Source organism: Capricornis sumatraensis, chromosome X (assembly GCF_032405125.1).
Source record: "Capricornis sumatraensis isolate serow.1 chromosome X, serow.2, whole genome shotgun sequence".
Taxonomy (NCBI): Eukaryota; Metazoa; Chordata; class Mammalia; order Artiodactyla; family Bovidae; genus Capricornis; species Capricornis sumatraensis.
Window position 1 is genome coordinate 148,466,760 of NC_091092.1, and position 19,097 is coordinate 148,485,856.

Consider the following 19,097-nt stretch of genomic DNA (forward strand, 5'->3'; position numbering starts at 1 on the left):
GGGCTTCTCTCTGCAGTGGCTTGTCTTCTTGCCCAGCACGGGCTCCAAGCTTCTGCAGTTGCAGCTCGTGGCCTCAAGAGCACCGGCTCAGTTACTTGCTGCTCCGCGGCACCTGGGATCTTCCCGGACTAGAGGTCGAACCTGTGCCTCCCTCTCCGGCAGGTGGATTCTTTACCACGGGGCCCCCGGGAAAGCCCTTACATTCTTTTTCTCTCGAGTCACATCAGACCTCAGACACAAAAGGCAGAAACCCCAAACCAGCTGGTTTATTTTTTCCTGGTCAAGTTGAACGAGAGTTCCAACCAGGACGTACCCACTCCAGCCTACCCCCTGCAGTCTGGCCCCAAGGACATTGCTCGGACAGGCTTGCCAGGTGGCTCAGTGGTAACCAACCTGCGTGCAGGGCAAGGGACGCAGGACTCCTGGGTTCAGTTCCTGGGTCAGGACGATCCCCTGGAGGAGGGCACGGCCACCCAGTGGGGTATTTATTCTTGCCTGGAGAATCCCAGAGACGGAGGAGCCTGGTGGGCCGCAATCCATGGGGTCGCAGACTCAGGCAGGACTGAGTGAGCACCCAGGTTGTTTGCACACTGGCCCCATCTGATCCAAGGACCTACCTCGAGGGCATGCGGGGGCCTCAAACGGAACACGCCTCCCCCTGCCGCTGCACCGGAACATCCGCGTCATCTCGGGTTTGTGCAAACAGGATCAGTAAACCACAACCTGGGTGAGATCCGAGGATGCCAAAACCTTCAGGGGAAACACAGCTTTGCCTGCCGTTGTTGTTCACTCTCAGAGTCAGGTCCGACGCTTGCGACCTCGTGGACTGTAGCCCCGCCAGGCTCCTCCGTCCGTGAGATTCTCCAGGCGAGAAGACTGCAGAGGGTTGTCATTTCCTCCTGCAGGGGACCTTCCTGACCCAGGGATCGAGCCTGTGTCTCGTCTGCCAGGTGGGTTCTTTAACTACTGAGCCACCGGGGAGAATCTCGCTTCCTGGCTCCATATGTGTGCCTCAAGGTCCATCTGGGCCGAACCAGGCTTCCAGCAGCCCCGCCTGAATCCAGAACGCCTCGGGGACTTCCACCGCTAGGGAGAAACCGCAGTCTGTTTGGGGGCCTCAAAAGCAATCACCCGCTCTGTCCTAAGCTATATCTAATGAAGTCTGCGTTCTGCGTTCTGGGGACGGTGTCTGGTGTCTGTAAAGCTTCTTCCGTAGGGAAGAGCACCGCTTTGGTTCTTTGTTTCCAGATTAACTGATTTACTACTTATGGCCGTGCTGTGTCTTCTCTGCCGTATCCGAGATCACAGGCTCTGGGGCTCACGGACTTCAGCACTTGTGACCCACGGGCCTCACTGTTCATCGGCAAGAGGGATCTTCCCAACCCAGGGATGGAACCAGCGTCCCCCTGCACTGGCAGGTGGATTCTTTCCCGCCGAGCCACCAGGGAAGCCCCTGTTTGCTTTTTTTTGTTGCTGTTGTTGTTTTGACCACACTGGCCAGCATGCAGGATGTTACTTTCTCCGACCAGAAATTGAACCCACGCCCTTTGCCTTGGAAGCACACAGTCTTAACTAGTTGATTGCTAGGAAATTCCAGGAAGAGCCCTCCTTTATGGGTTTTTTTGTAATTTTCACAGGCTATTGGCAGACTCAAAACTTTCCCTCTTGGTGTTGAAACTCTTGAAGATACTCACTGCCCTGAGCTGACTGGCCTCAGAGCTCAGCCATGTCTGACTCTTTGCGACCCCATGGACCGGTAGCCCACCAGGCTCCTCTGTCCATGGGATTCTCCAGGCAAGAAGACTGGAGTGGGTTGCCATGCCCTCCTGCAGGGGATCTTCCCCACCCAGGGACTGAACCCACGTGTCCTGCGTTGCAGGCAGATTCCTTTTTTTTTTTTTTACCACTGAGCCGTTCTGTTACTTACTACATTATCAATCGTTCCATCTCTGCTGCCCATGTTAGTATCTACCGCTTTATTTCTTACAGGAAATAGGAGGAAAGAGAGGCCATGTTACGTCTGGAACGCTCTTGGTAAGACAGGGCTGTGTGCAATCGGTCATCTTCTCTGTCGGCCCCTGCGTCTCTTCCGGTCAGTGTTTCAGAATCCACCGAGAGTAAAGTGACCTTTCTCAGTCACTGATCACGCCTCTTGGACTTCCCTGGGGACTCAGATGGTAAAGACTCTGCCAGACCTGGGTTCGATCCCTGGGTCGGGAAGATCCCCTGGAGGAGGGCATGGCAACCCAGCGCAGTGTTCTTGCCTGGAGAATCCCATGGACAGAGGAGCCTGGTGGGCTACGGTCCCTGGGCTGCAAAGAGTCGGACACAGCTGAGCCGCTGAGGGCATGTTATCGAATGTACGACAATACTGCTTCCGCTTTATGCTTTGAGTTTTTAGCCCCCAGGAATGTAGGATCTCAGCTTCCCGACCAGGGATCAAACCTGTTCTCCCTGCACTGGAAGGCAAAATCTTAACTGCTGGACTGCGTGAAAAAAAAAACCAAACTCCATGGAAATGTATGGACATAAAGTACTGCAAAAGGATTGCTCTCTACATATAATAATTAGGGAGTGTGCCATATTACAATGTACCAAATGAGGATGAGATAGAAATGTATACAGTAAGATGCTCATTAATTTGTATTTTCCCCAGCTGACGTCATTTATCAGTTTCTTTCATTGGCCTTGCCATAGTGAACATTTCACCATTCAAACTCTTTAAGGTCTTCTAAGTAGGAATGTTTAGTTTGCTGTATTTCCAGAAATTAAACTTTGAAAATGTTTCAAAGCTAAAAAAAAAAAAAAAAAAACCAAAAAATTCAAATGCCTAAGAGACATATTCAAGCCCTTCTGAAATGGGATTGATACTATATATTTTAAAAGTGTGAGTTGTTTTAACTAAGAAAAAAAGTTCAAATGCCTAAGAAAGTGAAAGTCGCTCAGTCAAGTCCGACTCTTTGCAACCCCACGGACTGTATAGTCCATGGAATTCCCCAGGCCAGAATGCTGGAGTGGGTAGCCTTTCCCTTCTCCAGGGGATCTTTCCAACCCAGGGATCGAACCCAGGTCTCCCAAATGGCAGGCGGATTCTTTACCAGCTGAGTCACAAGGGAATGTATTTGAGCCAGAAGAGATGTATTGAAACTCTTCTGAAATGGGATGATAATATATATTTTTAAAGTGTGAGTTATTTTTAACTATCTGAAGTCTGAAATAGGTTGATAATATTTAAACAAACAAACAAAAAGAGTATGAGTGTTTTTAACTCAAAAAAAAGGGAAAAAATATGCCAAAGAGATGTTTGCAAACTTTTATGAAATGGGATGATAATTTTTTAAATTATTTAAAATTTTTTTACATTAAAAAATCTTTTTATTTAAAGAGTATGAGTCGTTTTTAACTAAAAAGAAAAAAAGCCAAATGCCTAAGAGATATATTCAAACTCTTCTGAAATGGGATGATAATATATATTTTAAAAAGTATGTCTTTCACTAAAAGAGAAAAAAATTAAATGCCTAAGAGGTGTACTCGGGCTCTTCTGAAATGAGATCATAATATTAACAAAGTGTGAGTTGTTTTTAACTAAAGAAAAAAAGTCAAATGCCTAAGATATGTATTCAAATTCTTCTGAAATGGGATGATTATATATATATAAAAGAGCATGAGTCATTTTTAACTAAACAAAGGGGGGAAAAAACTCAAATGCCTAAGAGATGTACTCAAGTTCTTCTGAAATGAGATGATAATATTTTAAAAAAGTGATTCATTTTTAACTAAAAAAAAGAAAAAGCAAATGCTTAAGACGTATTCAGGCTCTTCTGAAATTCGAAACTAATATTAAAAAATAAAAGTATGAGTTGCTTTTAACAAAAAAGAAAATGCCTAAGAGATGTATTCAAACTCTTCTGAATTGGGATGATAATTTAATATAATATATATTTAGAGCTTCCCTGGTGGCTCAGCTGCTAAAGAATCCGCCTGTAATGCAGAAGACCCCAGTTCGATTCCTGGGCTGGGAAGATCTGCTGGAGAAGGGATAGGTTACCCACTCTAGTATTCTTGGGCTTCCCTTGTGGGTCAGTGGGTAAAGAATCTGCCCGCAATGTGGGAGACCTGGGTTCGATCCCTGGGTTGGGAGGAGCCCCTGGAGAAGGGAATGACTACCCACTCCAGTATTCTGGCCTGGAAAATTCCATGGACTGTATAGTCCATGGGGTCACAAAGAGGGAAAAAAAAGAAGAAAAATAAAATGCTTAAGACATGTATCCAACCTCTTCTGAAATTCAGTGCTAATATCCAAGAAAAGTATGAGTTGCTTTTAACAAAAAGGAAATGCCTAAGAGATGTTTTCATCTGAAATGGGATGATAACATATTTAACTAAAAAAAAAAAGAAAAAATATTGAATACCTAAGAGATGTATTCAAACTCTTATGAAATGGGATGATAATATATATATTTAACAAAGTATTATATTTAATTAATATACATTATATTTAATATAATATAACATATTTTAAAAAAGAAGAAAAAAGAATCAATGCCAGAGAGATGTATTCAAAATTTTCTGAAATGGGATGATAATATATATATTTAACATAATATATATTTAATATAGTATATCTAATATAATATAACATTTTTTTAAAGAAGAAAAAAGAATCAAATGCCAGAGAGATTTATTCAAACTCTTCTGAAATGGGATGATAATATATATATTATATAATATACATTTAATTAATATGTTATATTTAATGTAATATATATTTTTTAAAAGAAGAAAAACTAATCAAATGCCTAAGATGTATTCAAACTTTCCTGTACGGGCATGCCCCTCTCAGAGTCCCCTGAACGAGTGCCCCCAGCTTTCCGGCTCGCAGAAGCTGTGTGCTTGGATGGAACCCCGCTCGCAGCCTTGTCTGGCCCTTGTCTTTCAGGAGCTGGCTGGCTCTCGCAGTCGCTGCGCTTCTGGGTCCGAAACCCTCAGCCTGCGGCCCTCCACCTGGTCCCCGGCCAAACATCCTCCTTCTGATGGCGGACGATCTCGGCATTGGCGACGTCGGTTGCTACGGCAACACCACCATCAGGCAAGGACCGCAGAACGGCTTATCTGACACCCGGGTGCAGAGGTCCACGATAAGCCATCTGACCTTTGGTTTAGGCAGTTCACACTTGAACAGAGTTGTGCACACATCCATTCTTTGCATTGTTATCAGGCTTCGCAGAGCCTTGAACAGAGTTGTGCACACATCCATTCTTTGCATTGTATCGGGCTTCCCAGGTGGCTCAGTGGAAAGGAGTTCGCCCGCCAAGGCAGGAAGTGCGGATTCGATCCCTGAGTCGGGAAGATCCCCCAGGGGGGTGGTGGGGGAGGGTGGGGGAGGGCATGGCAACCCACTCCAGTGTTCTTGCCTGGAGAATCCCAGGGACGGAGGAGCCTGGAGGGGCTACAGTCCGTGGGGTCGCAAAGAGTCGGACACGGCTGAGCCACTAAAAACACTTCGGTCTTGCATTCTTCCCACGCCTGCACTCAGGCCAGCTCAGATGTATAGCGTAACTGCATCCCTCTTCTGTACACCAGAGCCTAATGCCACATGGTGACTCAATGCCACACCCAAACAAAAGATTTAAAAATAAAAAAGACTGAGGGTCGTAAGCGGGGAGTCACCCTGGCCTCTCCCCTCCGGATATGGAACAGCCAGAACATCCTCTACTGAACGTGAACATCCTCTGTTGAGGCTGAGATCTCAGCCTCAGCGGCACAGTGTGGAAGGTTTCGATAAACAATGCAGCTGAGTGAGATTTTCCTGGTGGTCCAGTGGTTAAGACTCTGCCTTCCAACGCAAGGGACCCAGGTTCGATTCCCGCTCTGGGAACTAAGATCCTGCAGGTAGCAGGGTGTGGCCCAACATTGAAAAACAATTGTGCAGTTGATGTTTCTTTGATGGTTCGGAAGACATCTGAAGTTTAGCCACTGTTTGTTTTTGGTTGCTGACATTAATTTTCAATGGAGTACAGTTGTGTTACAATCGTGTATTAGTTTCTGCTGTACAGCAAAGTAAATCAACGATACATGTACCTGTATCCCCTCTCTTTTTGGGTTTTCTTTCCCATTTAGGGCACCATGTAGCACTGAGCAGAGTGCCCCATGCTGCACTGTAGGTTCTGACTAGTTATCTGTTTTATACGTAGTATCATGCTGACTTGCTTCAGTCATCTCCAACTCTCTGTGGCCACCATGGACTGTAGCCCACCAGGCTCCCCTGTCCATGGGATTCTCCAGGCAAGAATACTGGAGTGGGTTGCCACGCCTTCCTCCAGGGGGTCTTCCCGACCCAGGGCTCAAACCCGGGTCTCCTGCGTGGGCAGGTGGGTTCTTTACCTCTAGCACCACCTGGGAAGCCCACAGTACAGTAGGGTCTACATGTCAATCCCAAACTCCCAAATCATCCCGCCCCACCGCCCCCCCCTTCCCTCCTTGGTACCCATACGTTTGTCTCGCCATCTGCGTCTCTGTTTCTGCTCTGCAAACCGGTTCATCGGTACCGTCTTTCTAGATTCCACGTATATATGCTCATATGCGATATTTTTATGTTATGTTTCTGACTCACTTCACTCTGTACGACAACCTCTAGGTCCATCCTCACCTCTGCAAAGTCATTGCCTTTTGATCATTCCTAAGGCGGTAAAGACGGAGAAGGCAATGGCACCCCACTCCAGTCCTCTTGCCTGGAAAATCCCATGGACGGAGGAGCCTGGTGGGCTGCAGTCCATGGGGTCGCTAGGAGTCGGACACGACTGAGCGACTTCCCTTTCGCCTTTCCCTTTCATGCACTGGAGAAGGAAATGGCAACCCACTCCAGAGTTCTTGCCTGGAGAATCCCAGGGACGGAGGAGCCTGGTGGGCTGCCGTCTATGGGGTCGCACAGAGTCGGACACGACTGAAGTGACTTAGCAGCAGCAGCAAGGTGGTAAAGAATCTGCCTGCCAGTTCAGGAGACGCAGGTTCGATTCCTGGGTTGGGAAGATCCCCTGGAGTAGATTAAGGCAACCCACTCCAGTATTCCTGCCCGGAGAATCCCATGGACAGAGGAGCCTGGCAGGCTACAGTCCCCGGGGGTCACAAAGAGTTGGACACGATTGAATGAGCCTGCACAGGAACTCAGGGGGTTGTTCATGGGTAGTTGCCAGTTTTTCTATCAAGTAGGATGTCACTCTGCTTTACGGAAAGAAAAACCAAGTGTTGGTTTGCTAAGGATTAAGAGAGTTAATGTTTCCTTCCTCAGGACTCCAAACATCGACCGCCTTGCGGCGGATGGCGTGAGGCTCACCCAGCATCTGGCCGCTGCCCCTGTGTGCACACCAAGTAGAGCGGCGTTTTTAACGGGCAGATACCCCCTCCGATCAGGTTGGTCCTTCCGTCTATCTAACCACACACTGGACAGGAACATGCTCTCTGTAACTAATCAGGCATGAATTGTTCAGTACAGGGTCGGGAGAATGCGCCAAGTCCCCCTGTATTTTTTTTTTTAATGTTTTTGTTTAATTGTGGTCCAAGTCACATAATATACAACATCCTGTCTTAACCATATTTAACCACAGAGTTCAAGGGCTTCCCTGGGGACTCAGATGGTAAAGAATCTGCCTGCAATGCAAGAGACCTGGGCTCGATCCCTGGGTTGGGGAGATTCCCCTGGAGAAGGGCATGGCTACCCACTCCAGCAGTTCTGGCCTGGAGAATCCCACGGACTCTACGGTCCATGTGGTTGCAAAGACTGGGACACGACTGAGCGCCTTTCCCCCACAAACTGAAACAATGTCCCCCTTAAAGACAACGTTGCCCTAACTAGAGAAAAGCCCGCTGTCAGCCAGGGAGACCCAGAGCAACCAGAAAATAAAACAGACATTAAATATATATATATATATATTTTTTAAAGAAACTTCACTGCGGTGACAATATCAGAGATAAACCCCATGAGGTCAACTCATGTTGGAAGGTTAAATTTCCCATCGCATATTGAGTCATGGAGATTTCCACCAAATGCTCTGAGTTGAAAATAATAAAAGTAGAGACTTTCCTGGTGGTCCAGTGGCTGACTGTGCACCCAACACAGGGGCCCTGAGTTCAATCCTTGCCCACAAAGCTGAGACCCCCACACGCACAGTTAACAGATCCTGTGGGCCCACCTAAGATCCAGCACAGCCAAGTCGATAAAAGGAAATTATTAAGCAGGTGACTCAGACCGTGAAGAATCTGCCTGCATTGCAGGAGACCCAGGTTCAATCCCTGGGAAGGGAAGATCCCCCGGAGAAGGGCCTGACTACCCACTCCAGTATTCCTCCCTGGAAAATTCTATAGACAGAGGAGCCTGCTGTGTTACAGTCCACGGCTCACAAAGATTCAGACAGGACTGAGTGACTCACAGTTTACAATAGCAATGATGATACAACTCACTGTCTGACTGTAACATCTCTCTGAACACCATTGATCAAAGGTATGGTTTCCAGTCAAGGCCTCCGTGTTCTTCAGTGGACAGCGGTCTCTGGAGGACTTCCGCCCAGTGAAATAACTTTTGCAAAAATACTGAAAGCTAAAGGCTATACCACCGGACTCGTAGGTATGTACACTTTCTAAGGATTAAGCACATTACTATTTGTTTCCTCTGAAGACTTTTATACTGGACTCAGTTTAGACAACCCCAATTTTGTTGGCAACATCCAAAGAACCATGGTCAGGAGCCAAACAGTACTGAGCACATTATTTTTATAGGGACATTTAATTCACCTATGGGCTTCCCTGATAGCTCAGTTGTAAGGAATCCGCCTGCAATACAGGAGACCCCAGTTCGATTCCTGGGTTGGGAAGATCCGCTGGAGAAGGGATAGGCTACCCACTCTAGTATTCTTGGGCTTCCCTTGTGGCTCAGCTGGTAAAGAATCCGCCTGCAATGTGGGAGACCTGGGTTTGATCCCTGGGTTGGGATCAATACTCCAGTATTCTGGCTTGGAGAATTCCATGGACCGGGTAGTCCATGGGGGTCACAAAGAGTTGGACATGACTGAGCGACTTCCATTTTCAATTCAACTAAAAAGTTTGCAAATCAAATAGTTGGGAACCACAGCAGAATTTCTCACTGGACATAAAGCTCCATGCATGCTGGAGTGTTGCCACCCAGGTTGCTTCATGCAAAGTAGATGTGCCAGAAATAGCAGCGTAATGAGATATTTGCCATTTCATACAAATTTCTGATACATTCTGATTTAAAAGCTTAGAAATTGGGCGGGGGTTAGAGTAGGAGTTTGGGATGGACATGGACACCCTGCTGTATTTAACATGGAGAACCAGCAAGGACCTGCTGGACAACACAGGGAACCCTGCTCAGTACTCTGTAATAACCTGATGGTCACCAGGGGGAGGATGGGGGAAGGGATAGTCAGGGAGTCTGGGATGGACATGGACACCCTGCTGTATTTAACATGGAGAACCAGCAAGGACCTGCTGGACAGCACAGGGAACTCTGCTCAATGTTCTGTAATGATCTAACTGAGGAAAAATTTTGAAAAAGAGAGAACGTGCATACGTATCACCGATTCACTTTGCTGTACATCTGAAACTAACAGAGCACTGTTAATAATACTCCAATATGAAATAAAAATTAAAAAAAATAAAAATATAACTGCAAATCATCTACAAGACAGCATTGGAGGCACCACAGATGTGACGGTAACAAAGTTTCATCAGGATGCAAAATCTCCCTGAGGTTCCCACTGACGCCCACATGCAGCTCTAATCTGTGGCCTGCTGTTCAATCGCTCAGTCGTGTCTGACTCTTTGCGACCCCATGGACTGCAGCTCGCCAGGCCTCCCTACCCTTCACCGTCTCCCAGAGTTTGCTCAAACTCGTGTCCATTGAGCTGGTGATGCCATTCAACCATCTCTTCCTTTATTGCCCCCTTCTCCTGGCTTCAATCTTTTCCGGCATCTGGGGTCTTTTCAAATGAGTCCGTTCTTGGCATCAGATGGCCAAAATATTGGTGCCTCAGCTTCAGCATCAGTCCTTCTAATGAATATTCAGGACCGATTTCCTTTAGGATGGATTGGTTGGGTCTCCCTGCAGTCCAAGGGTCTCTCAAGAGTCTTCTTCAACACCGCAGTTCAAAAGCATCCATTTCTTTGATGCTCAGCTTTCTTTCTGGTCCAACTCTCACATCCATACATGACCACTGAAAAAACCATAGCTTTGACTTAGATGCACCTTTGCTGGCAAAGTTATGGAGTTCTCAACTGAGAAACAAGAAGATGCAGGCAACTCACAGGTGTTTCAAAGGATGATCAGACTCTGAGAAGATGGAGATGGTGATTAGCTACAATGCGCGCCAGAAACGCGGGCACAGGAACGCCTTGCCTTGACCCAACCTGGCCAGGTTCCTTGAGAAATAACAGCAAACACTTTCCCCTGCCCAGCTGCCTGCATCCTGACCTCATCCCACGACCCAGCAGAGAACCAAGGCCGCAGCAAGCACATCCTTACCCACTCACTGAAGGATGAAAGGGCTATTGTTACATCTGCACACTTTTTTTTTTTTTTTGCCTGTTTTCCAGGAAAATGGCATTTGGGTCTCAGCTGTGCGTCTCCCGACGATCACTGCCACCACCCGCTCAATCACGGCTTCGACCATTTCTACGGAATGCCGTTCAGCATGATGGCGGACTGCGAGCGCTGGGGACTATCCGAGAAGCGCGCGGTCCTGGAGCGTCGACTCGACGTCTGCTCCCAGCTCGTGGCCCTGGCCACCCTCACACTCACAATCGGGAAACTCACCCGCCTGATACCGGCCGCCTCCTGGACGCTGGTCATCTGGTCGACCGTCGTGTGCCTCCTGCTCTTTGCCACTTCTTGTTTGGTGGGCGCCCTGATCGAGCGTGCGGACTGCTTTCTGATGCGGAATCATTCTATCGCAGAGCAGCCCATGCGCTCTCAGAAGACGATGCCACTCATGCTCCAGGAGGTCTCATCCTTCGTCAAAAGGTGAGTGCAGAAAGGCGCTTCAGGGTGAAGACGCAGCCCGAATCTCCTTCTTCCGAAATGGGTAGGTTGTTGTTCGGTCACTCAGTCATGTCTGACTCTTCGTGGCCCCGTGGACTGCAGTAGGTCAGGCCTCCCTGTCCATCACCAACTCCCGGAGCTTACTCAAACTCGCGTCCATCAAGTCGGCAATGCCATCCAGCCATCGCATCCTCTGCTGCCCCCTTCCCCTATGTTAATAGGTATTAAAAAGAAAAGTGAAGGTCTTAGTCGCTGAGTCATATCTGACTCTTTACGACCCCATGGACTAAAGCCCACCAGGCTCCTTTGTCCATGGGATTCTCCAGGCAAGAATACTGGACTGGGTTGCCATTTCCTCCTCCAGGGGATCTTCCCGACCCAGGGATCGAACCCAGGTCTCCTGTATTGCAGGCAGATTCTTTACCAACTAAGCCACCAGGGAAGGCCGTATGGTGAAATCGTTCTGGCTCAGAAAGACGATTTTGGTAAAATGGAGGCTGGGTGACATTCCCTGGGACACACCTGGGTCCCCTGAAACAAGTGCCCGAGAAATAAGGCCAGGTGTGTTGTGTCGGTTTCCAGAAACAAGCAAGGACCTTTCCTCCTCTTTGTGTCCTTTCTTCACGTGCACACCCCTCTTGTCACGACTGAGAACTTCCGTGGGAGGAGTCCCCACGGGCTTTACGGCGACAACACCGAAGAGATGGACTGGATGGTGGGTAAGTGGCTTGTCTTCGTCGCTGTCCGCACACGTTAACGCCTGCTTCATACTCACCTCTGCTCCTCCTCTCTTCTCTATAACCTTCTGTTCCCTCACTTTTACGTGTTCGCCACATTGTCCTAAGTCTCATGCACCCTTGCAGCGCTCCTGAAATTTTTTGGAGGCTGAATGGGGCATATACAAAGAAATGTATGAATCTTAGATCAAAGATGCTTTCTGATGGTTCAGCCTCCGAGTCTGAACAAGTCTTTGCGACCCCACGGACTGCGGCACTCCAGGCTCTTCTCTCCTTCACCATCTCCTAGAGTTTGGTCAAATTCGTGCCCATTGATTGGTGACGATATCTTATCATCTTATCCTTTGCTGCCCCTTTCTCCTTCTGCCTTCAGTCTTTCCCAGCATCAGGGTCTTTTCCAGTGAGTCAGCTCTTCCCATCAGGTGGCCACAGGACTGCAGTTTTAGCATCAGTCCTTCCAATGAATATTCAGGGTTGGCTTCCTTTAGGATGGGCTGGTTTGACCTTGCAGTCCAAAGAATGTTAATAGTCTTCTCCAGCACGACAGTTCGAAAGCATCAGTTCTTTTGTGCTCAGCTTTCTTTATGGTCCAACTCGCACATCCGTACATGACTACTGGGAAAACCACAGCTTTGACAACACCAACTAGAATACCACACGTCTATTACTGATCACTCAATATGCTTTCATACTGAAGACTCCTTTTTCATGAAGCATTCCAAAAATTTGGTGAAAGACCGTCTTCAGTTTTGACCGCCTCAGACACATCTGTTCTTTGCAGGCCAGATCCTTGAGACTTTGGACGCAGAAGGCTTGACCAACAGCACCCTCGTTTATTTTACATCGGATCATGGTGGATCCTTAGAGGCTCAGTTTGGAAACAACCAATACGGTGGCTGGAATGGGGTATATAAAGGTGAGAGTGAGGCATTCCCGGATGTGTCTCCTGCCTTCATCTCTTCCCAGTAATTCTCAACCCTTCCTCTGGAATGTGAGTCTACAAAAGCAGAATCACAAAAATCAGAACTCAAATGATCACCGTGGTGGACGGAATCATGTTCCCCAAAGACGTCCACGTCCTTTATAGACACGTGGTTGATAGAATAGTGTCCCCAGAGATGTCCATATACTGACCCCCGAGTGGTGTCTCCCGAGACATTCACATCCTGACCCCAGTATGGTAGAAAACCCACACCCAGATTAATAAGGAAAATAAAATCTGGCCATGTAGGAGCTAAATGTCATCATGTCATTAAACAGAGAGGGACAGAAAGAGTGATTTACAATGGACAGAAGGCTTTAGTCACCCAGGGAAGCAACCCCTGATTTCCAATCACATTCTTTCCTATTCACGTTTAAACGCAGGCGGCAAAGGCATGGGCGGCTGGGAAGGCGGGATCCGGGTCCCGGGGATATTCCGGTGGCCCGGGGTCCTGCCGGCCGGCCACGTGATCCACGAGCCCACCAGCCTGATGGACGTCTTCCCCACCGTGGTCCACCTTGCGGGCGGCCAGGTGCCCCAGGACAGGTAAGGACCGGCCCAGAGAAGGCAATTCCGTTTTGCCTAGAGACAGCATGTGCGTCAAACATCACTGTCCCTTTCGTTGGGCCTAAAACACCCAAGAGATCGGTACCTGGAAAAGCATTCGTCATTAGGGGCTCCGATATTTGCTTTATGGGGTATACAACATGTCCTTCTCCTGAGTTAAAAGTGGAGCCTTTTGAGTATAAGGACGAAGGTTGCTGAAACGCACCAATACATTTACTGACAGTTTGTCATGAGAGTCTTTTCCACGTACCCTGGTATGGACTTTCGGTGTTTCCATTCCCCCCCGCCCCGCCCTTTAAATATTATAGAGACTTCCCTGGAAGCCCGGTGGTCGAGACTCTGTATTTCCAAGACAGGGGTTGTGGGTTCAATCCCTAGTCGGGGAACTAAGATCTTACATGCAGCACAACATGGTACCCCCCGAAATCATAGAAAATTTGGGAGTAAAAGAAAGAAAATAAAATAATTTCTTAAACTTGCTAACACAGAGATGAACACATAATTAATTTATATGGTGAAAGTGAAAGCATTAGGCGCCCAGTCATATCCGACTCTTTGCAACCCCATGGACTATAGCTCGCCAGGCTCCTCTGTCCATGGGATTTTCCAGGCAAGGATACTGGAGTGGGTTGCCATGCTGTTCTCCAGGGGATCTTCCCAACCCAGGGATGGAGCCCCAGTCTCCTACATTGCAGGCAGATTCTTTACCGTCTGAGCCAGCAGGGAAGCCCCATATTATATGATACCTATACACTCTATGTACTTGGATATATTTTATATACTTGTATATATATTATATGCTTGTATATGTGTGCATGCTAAGTCCCTTCAATTGTGTCTGACTCTTTGCGATGCTATGGACTGTAGCCCACCAGGCTCCTGTCTGTCTCCAGGCAAGAACACTGGAGTGGGTTGCCATGCCCTCCTCCAGGGGATCTTCCCCATCCAGGAATCAAATCCAGGTCTCTTAGGTTTCCAGCACTGGCAACCGAGTTCTTTACCACTGCTGCCACCTGGGAAGCCCCTATTCGTATATATGCACATATTTACATATTTGTATAAAATGTGTCTAAGCATAGTTCTAGACAGACATGCACAAATCTATGTATATTTAGACACCGTAATGCATGGACAAAAATTTTAATGGCTTTACAGTAGTATTCTTTCAACTAACCTCTTTTAGGTGGACGTTAGCCTTGTTCCTTTAAAAAAAAAAAAAAAAAGCAAAACCTGGCTTGGACATTTTACTGCCTGTCATAATTATCTTTTTAGTAAAAATCCTTACAAGTTGAATTTCTGGGTCATACTCTATGCCATTTACAGGTAAATTTCTTGATATATTTTGTATATGTGTTATATATGGCCTATAGATTATATATGTATATTTGTATATATGATATACATTATATGTTTTTATGTACGAATATATATTGTGTGTATACACACATACATACATATATGTATGTAGTGTGTATATGTGTGGTTAGTCACTCAGTTGTGCCCAACTCTTTGTGACCCCACTGACTGTAACCCACCAGGCTCCTCTGTCCATAGGATTTCCCAGGCAAGGATTCTGGAGTGGGTTGCCATTCCCTTCTCCAGGGGATCTTCTTGACCCACGGATTGAACCCGCTCCTCTGGCATTGGCAGGGAGATTCTTTACCACGAGCACCCACCTAGGAAGCTCCATATATATCGTGAGTGAAGTACAAGTCGCTCAGTCGTGTCCAACTCTTCGCGACCCCATGGACTATACAGTCCATGGAATTCTCCAGGCCAGAATACTGGAGTGGGTAGCCTTTCCCTTCTTCAGGGCATCTTCCCAGCCCAGGGATGGAACCCAGGTCTCCCGCATTGCAGGCAGCTTCTTTACCAGCTGAGCCACCGGGGAAGCCCCATATATAGTGTATATACACATACTTATTTTATTGTATGTATTTATGGAATGATTCCAGGTCTTGTGGATGCGCAGCACACATTCGGTGATGAGTTAAAGCTCCAATCCGTATAAAACCAAGCAGCTCTTTCCCAGACATTAACCCATCCATGCATTCAGAATAAGGCTGTGTAGACCTTTGCTTCAGCCTCCTGCAGGGGGCGGGGACCCGCCAGGCCCTTCCAAACAAAGCTCCTGCCTGCAGGCGGATGGTGTATCAGCTGCCCGCCTGGGCTCACTAAAGGGTCTCCCCGCCTCCCAGCGGCCCCGCCCTGAGTCCGCCCCCTCGCTCCCACCTGCAGGGTGGTGGACGGCCGGGACCTGCTGGCCCTGCTCCAGGGGACCGCGCGGCACTCAGACCACGAGTTCCTCATGCACTACTGTGAGAGCTTTCTGCACGCCGCCCGGTGGCACCAACGCGACCGTGAGTCCGCCGCACGCGGGGGCCCGGCTTGGCCTCCGCTCTCCTTTTCTGCTCCTTCACGCCTTCCATTCATTTCCACGGGATCGCCTTTACTTCCTCCTTGGCGGTATTTTGCGTCCGATCCCAGGAGCATCCTTTAGCTGTCAATCATCCTGCCCCGATGGGAAGGGAATGCTTGCGTACGATTTCGTCGCAATGGTTTCAGTCACCAAGTCGTGTCAAACTCTTTGGCGACCCCATGGACTGTGTGAAGCCCCCCACCCCCCAGGCTCCTCTGTCCATGGGATTCTCTGGGCAAGAATACTGGAGTGGGTTGCCATGCGCTCCTCCTCCAGGGAATCTTCCCGACTCAGGGGTCGAACCCGGGTCTCCCGTGTTGCAGGCAGATTCTTTACCGTCTGAGCCACCAGGGAAGCTCACGCCTGGCCCATCCACCCCAAACATGCTCAGAAGACTGCCCACTGTCCGTCCTTAACCTTCAGCTAAGTCCACTAACTGAATCAGTTGACTAATTCTCGCCCTTCTTCCAGGAGGCGCAGTGTGGAAAGTCCACTTCGCAACCCCCGTCTTCCAGCCGGATGGCGCGGGCGCCTGCTATGGGCAGGCAGTGTGCCCCTGCTCAGGAGACAGGGTGACCCACCACGTCCCACCGCTGCTGTTCGACCTGTCCCGAGACCCTTCCGAGGCCCACGCCCTCACGCCGGACACGGAGCCGTCGTTCCACCGGGTGGTGGAGACCGTGGCCCAGGCTGTGGCGGCCCATCGCCAGACGCTGAGCCCCGTTCCGCTGCAGCTGGACGCGGCGGACAACACGTGGAAGCCGTGGCTGCAGCCGTGCTGTGGGCGGTTTCCCTTCTGCTGGTGCGATCGGGATGCGGACTCACGATAGGAGCCCAGCTGGGAATACCCGCTCACTGGGGTCAAACAAACATCGGTGTGGAGTCAAGTCGCCTGCCTGTGTGGGCTTGAATGCTTTCACCTAGAATGCAGGCTTGGGGTTGGTGCGGGGTGGTGGGGGTGGTGGGAAGGAAAGGCTGAGATGTATGAAGAGTAACATGGAAACTCACATTGCAGCTGTGTTGGGCCAGACTCTTTGCCACCCCATGGACTGGAGCCCCACCAGGCTCCTCTGTCCATGGGATTCTCCAGGCAAGAATACAGGAGCGGCTGGCCAAGCCCTCCTCTAGGGGATCTTCCCGACCCAGAGATCCAACCGCATTGCGGGTGGATTCTTTACCAGCTGAGCCACCAGGGAAGCCCGGAGGAAACTTCCATGACCACATGTAAATTACATAAGCGATGGGGATTTGTTTATGGAACTGAGGCTGGAAGATGGGGGTTGCGAAGTGGACTTTCCACACTGCGCCTCCTGGAGGAAGGGCGAGAATTAGTCAACTGATTCAGTTAGTGGACTTAGCTGAAGGTTAAGGACAGACGGTGGCCAGTCTTCTAAGCATGTTTGGGGTGGATGGGCCAGGCGTGAGCTTCCCTGGTGGCTCAGGGAACTCAAACAGGGGCTCGGTGACAACCTCGACGCGTGCGATGGGGAGGCAGATGGGAGCAAAGGTCAAGAGGGAGGGGACATATGTATACCTACGGCTGATTCATGTTGAGGTTTAGCAGAAGCCAACCACATTCTGTAAAGCAATTATCCTTCAGTTAAAAAGATAAATCAATTAAAAAAAAGAATCCAGTACTTGTCTGTTTTGACTTTGAGAAAGACAAATATCATATATTAATGTACATAGGAGAAGGGGATGACAGAGGATGAGATGGTTGGATGGCATCACCGACTCAATGGACATGAGTTTGAGCAAACTCCGGGAGTTGGTGATGGACAGGGAGGCCTGGTGTGCTGCGGTCCACAGGGCCACAGAGAGCCGAACGCGACTGAGCGACTGAACTGAACTGAACTGAATGCACACACATGGAATCTAGAAAGACGGTCCTGACGATCCTAACTGCAGAGCCGCAAAGGAGACGAAGACATAAAGGACAGACTTGCAGACACAGCGGGGGAAGGACAGACGGATAGGGTAGCCTTGAAACATATGTCCTATCGTTTGTAAGGTAGAGAGCCAGTTGGAATTTGCCGTACGATGCTAGGAAGCCAAAGCTGGCGCTCTGTGACAACCTATGGGGTAGGAGAGGGAGGGAAGTTCAAGAAGGAGGGGATATATGTATACCTACGGCTGATACATGTTGATGGATGTCAAAAACCACCACAATATTGGGAAGTAATGACTCTCCAATAAAAAAATAAGCCTCCAAAGCTAAAATATACAAATGAACCTATCTACACAACAGAAACCGGGTCTGATGCATTCGTCAGGAAGACCCCTGGAGGAGGAAATGGCAACCCACTCCAGGATTCTTGCCTGGAGAATCTCATGGACAGAGGAGCCTGGCGGGCTACAGTCCACGGGGTCGCAAAGAGTCGGACACGACTGAGCAACGAACTCACACACCCACACATAGAAACAGAAACAGGCTCACAGATGTAGAGAACAAACTCGCTTACCAGGAGTTAAGGGGTGGACAGGATATACTGGGAGATTGGAATTGATACATACACACTATGATGGATTAAATGGCTTTTTTTTTTTTTTTTTTTGCTACTCAAATATAATAGTATATTTTGAAAGGCAAAAAGAATCTAGATCTAAGTTTTTGGAAATAATATGCACATTTAGAGGAACTGTTGTTAAATGGCTTTCTATGTGGCACTGGTGGTGAAGAACCTGCCTGCCAATGCAGGAGACATAAAGAGACACAGGTTCAATCCCTGGGTGGGGAAGATTCCCTGGAGAAGGAAGTGGCAAGCTACTCCATCCAGGGTTGCTGCCTGGAGAGTCCCATGGACAGAGGAGCCTGGCAGGCTATACAGTCCACGGGGTCGCAAAGTGTCAGACACAACCAAAGCAATTTAGCACACATGTATCAAACAGATAACCTGTCAGAACCTACTGTGTAGCTCAGGGAACTCTACTCAGTGCCCCCGTGGTGACCTGAATGGGAAGGAAATACAAAAAAGAGTGGATCCATGTGCATGTTTGCCGATTCACTTTGCTGGACTCCTGAAACTAACACAAGACCGTAAATCAACTCTAATCCAATAACAGAAGAGTCTTGAGAGTCCCTTGCACAGCAAGGAGATCCAACCAGGCCATCCTCAAGGAAATCAGCTGTGAATATCCATTGGAAGGACTGTTGCTGAAGCTGAAGCTCCAATATTCTGGCCACATGCTGCGAAGAGCTGACTCACTGGGAAAGACCCTGATGCTGGGAAAGATTGAAGGCGGGAGGAAAATGGGGCGACAGAGAATGAGAGGGCTGGATGGACATGAGTTTGAGCAAACTCCGGGAGCTGGTGAAGGACAGGGAAGCCCGGCAGCTCTGTC

The 19,097-nt window shown here is 48.6% G+C and overlaps 1 protein-coding gene across 1 annotated transcript; it reads left to right on the plus strand.

The window, feature by feature from the left end:
* The first annotated feature begins 883 nt into the window (after positions 1-883).
* ARSL (arylsulfatase L) lies at positions 884-16,585 on the plus strand. The gene is made up of 11 exons (XM_068962128.1): positions 884-950; positions 1,990-2,034; positions 4,940-5,089; positions 7,289-7,410; positions 8,498-8,620; positions 10,606-11,032; positions 11,633-11,769; positions 12,569-12,703; positions 13,153-13,315; positions 15,575-15,696; positions 16,227-16,585. Exons 2-11 carry the CDS (start codon positions 2,012-2,014, stop codon positions 16,583-16,585), a joined length of 1,761 nt encoding a protein of 586 aa, XP_068818229.1. The 5' UTR covers positions 884-950; positions 1,990-2,011.
* The last annotated feature ends 2,512 nt before the right edge of the window (positions 16,586-19,097 follow it).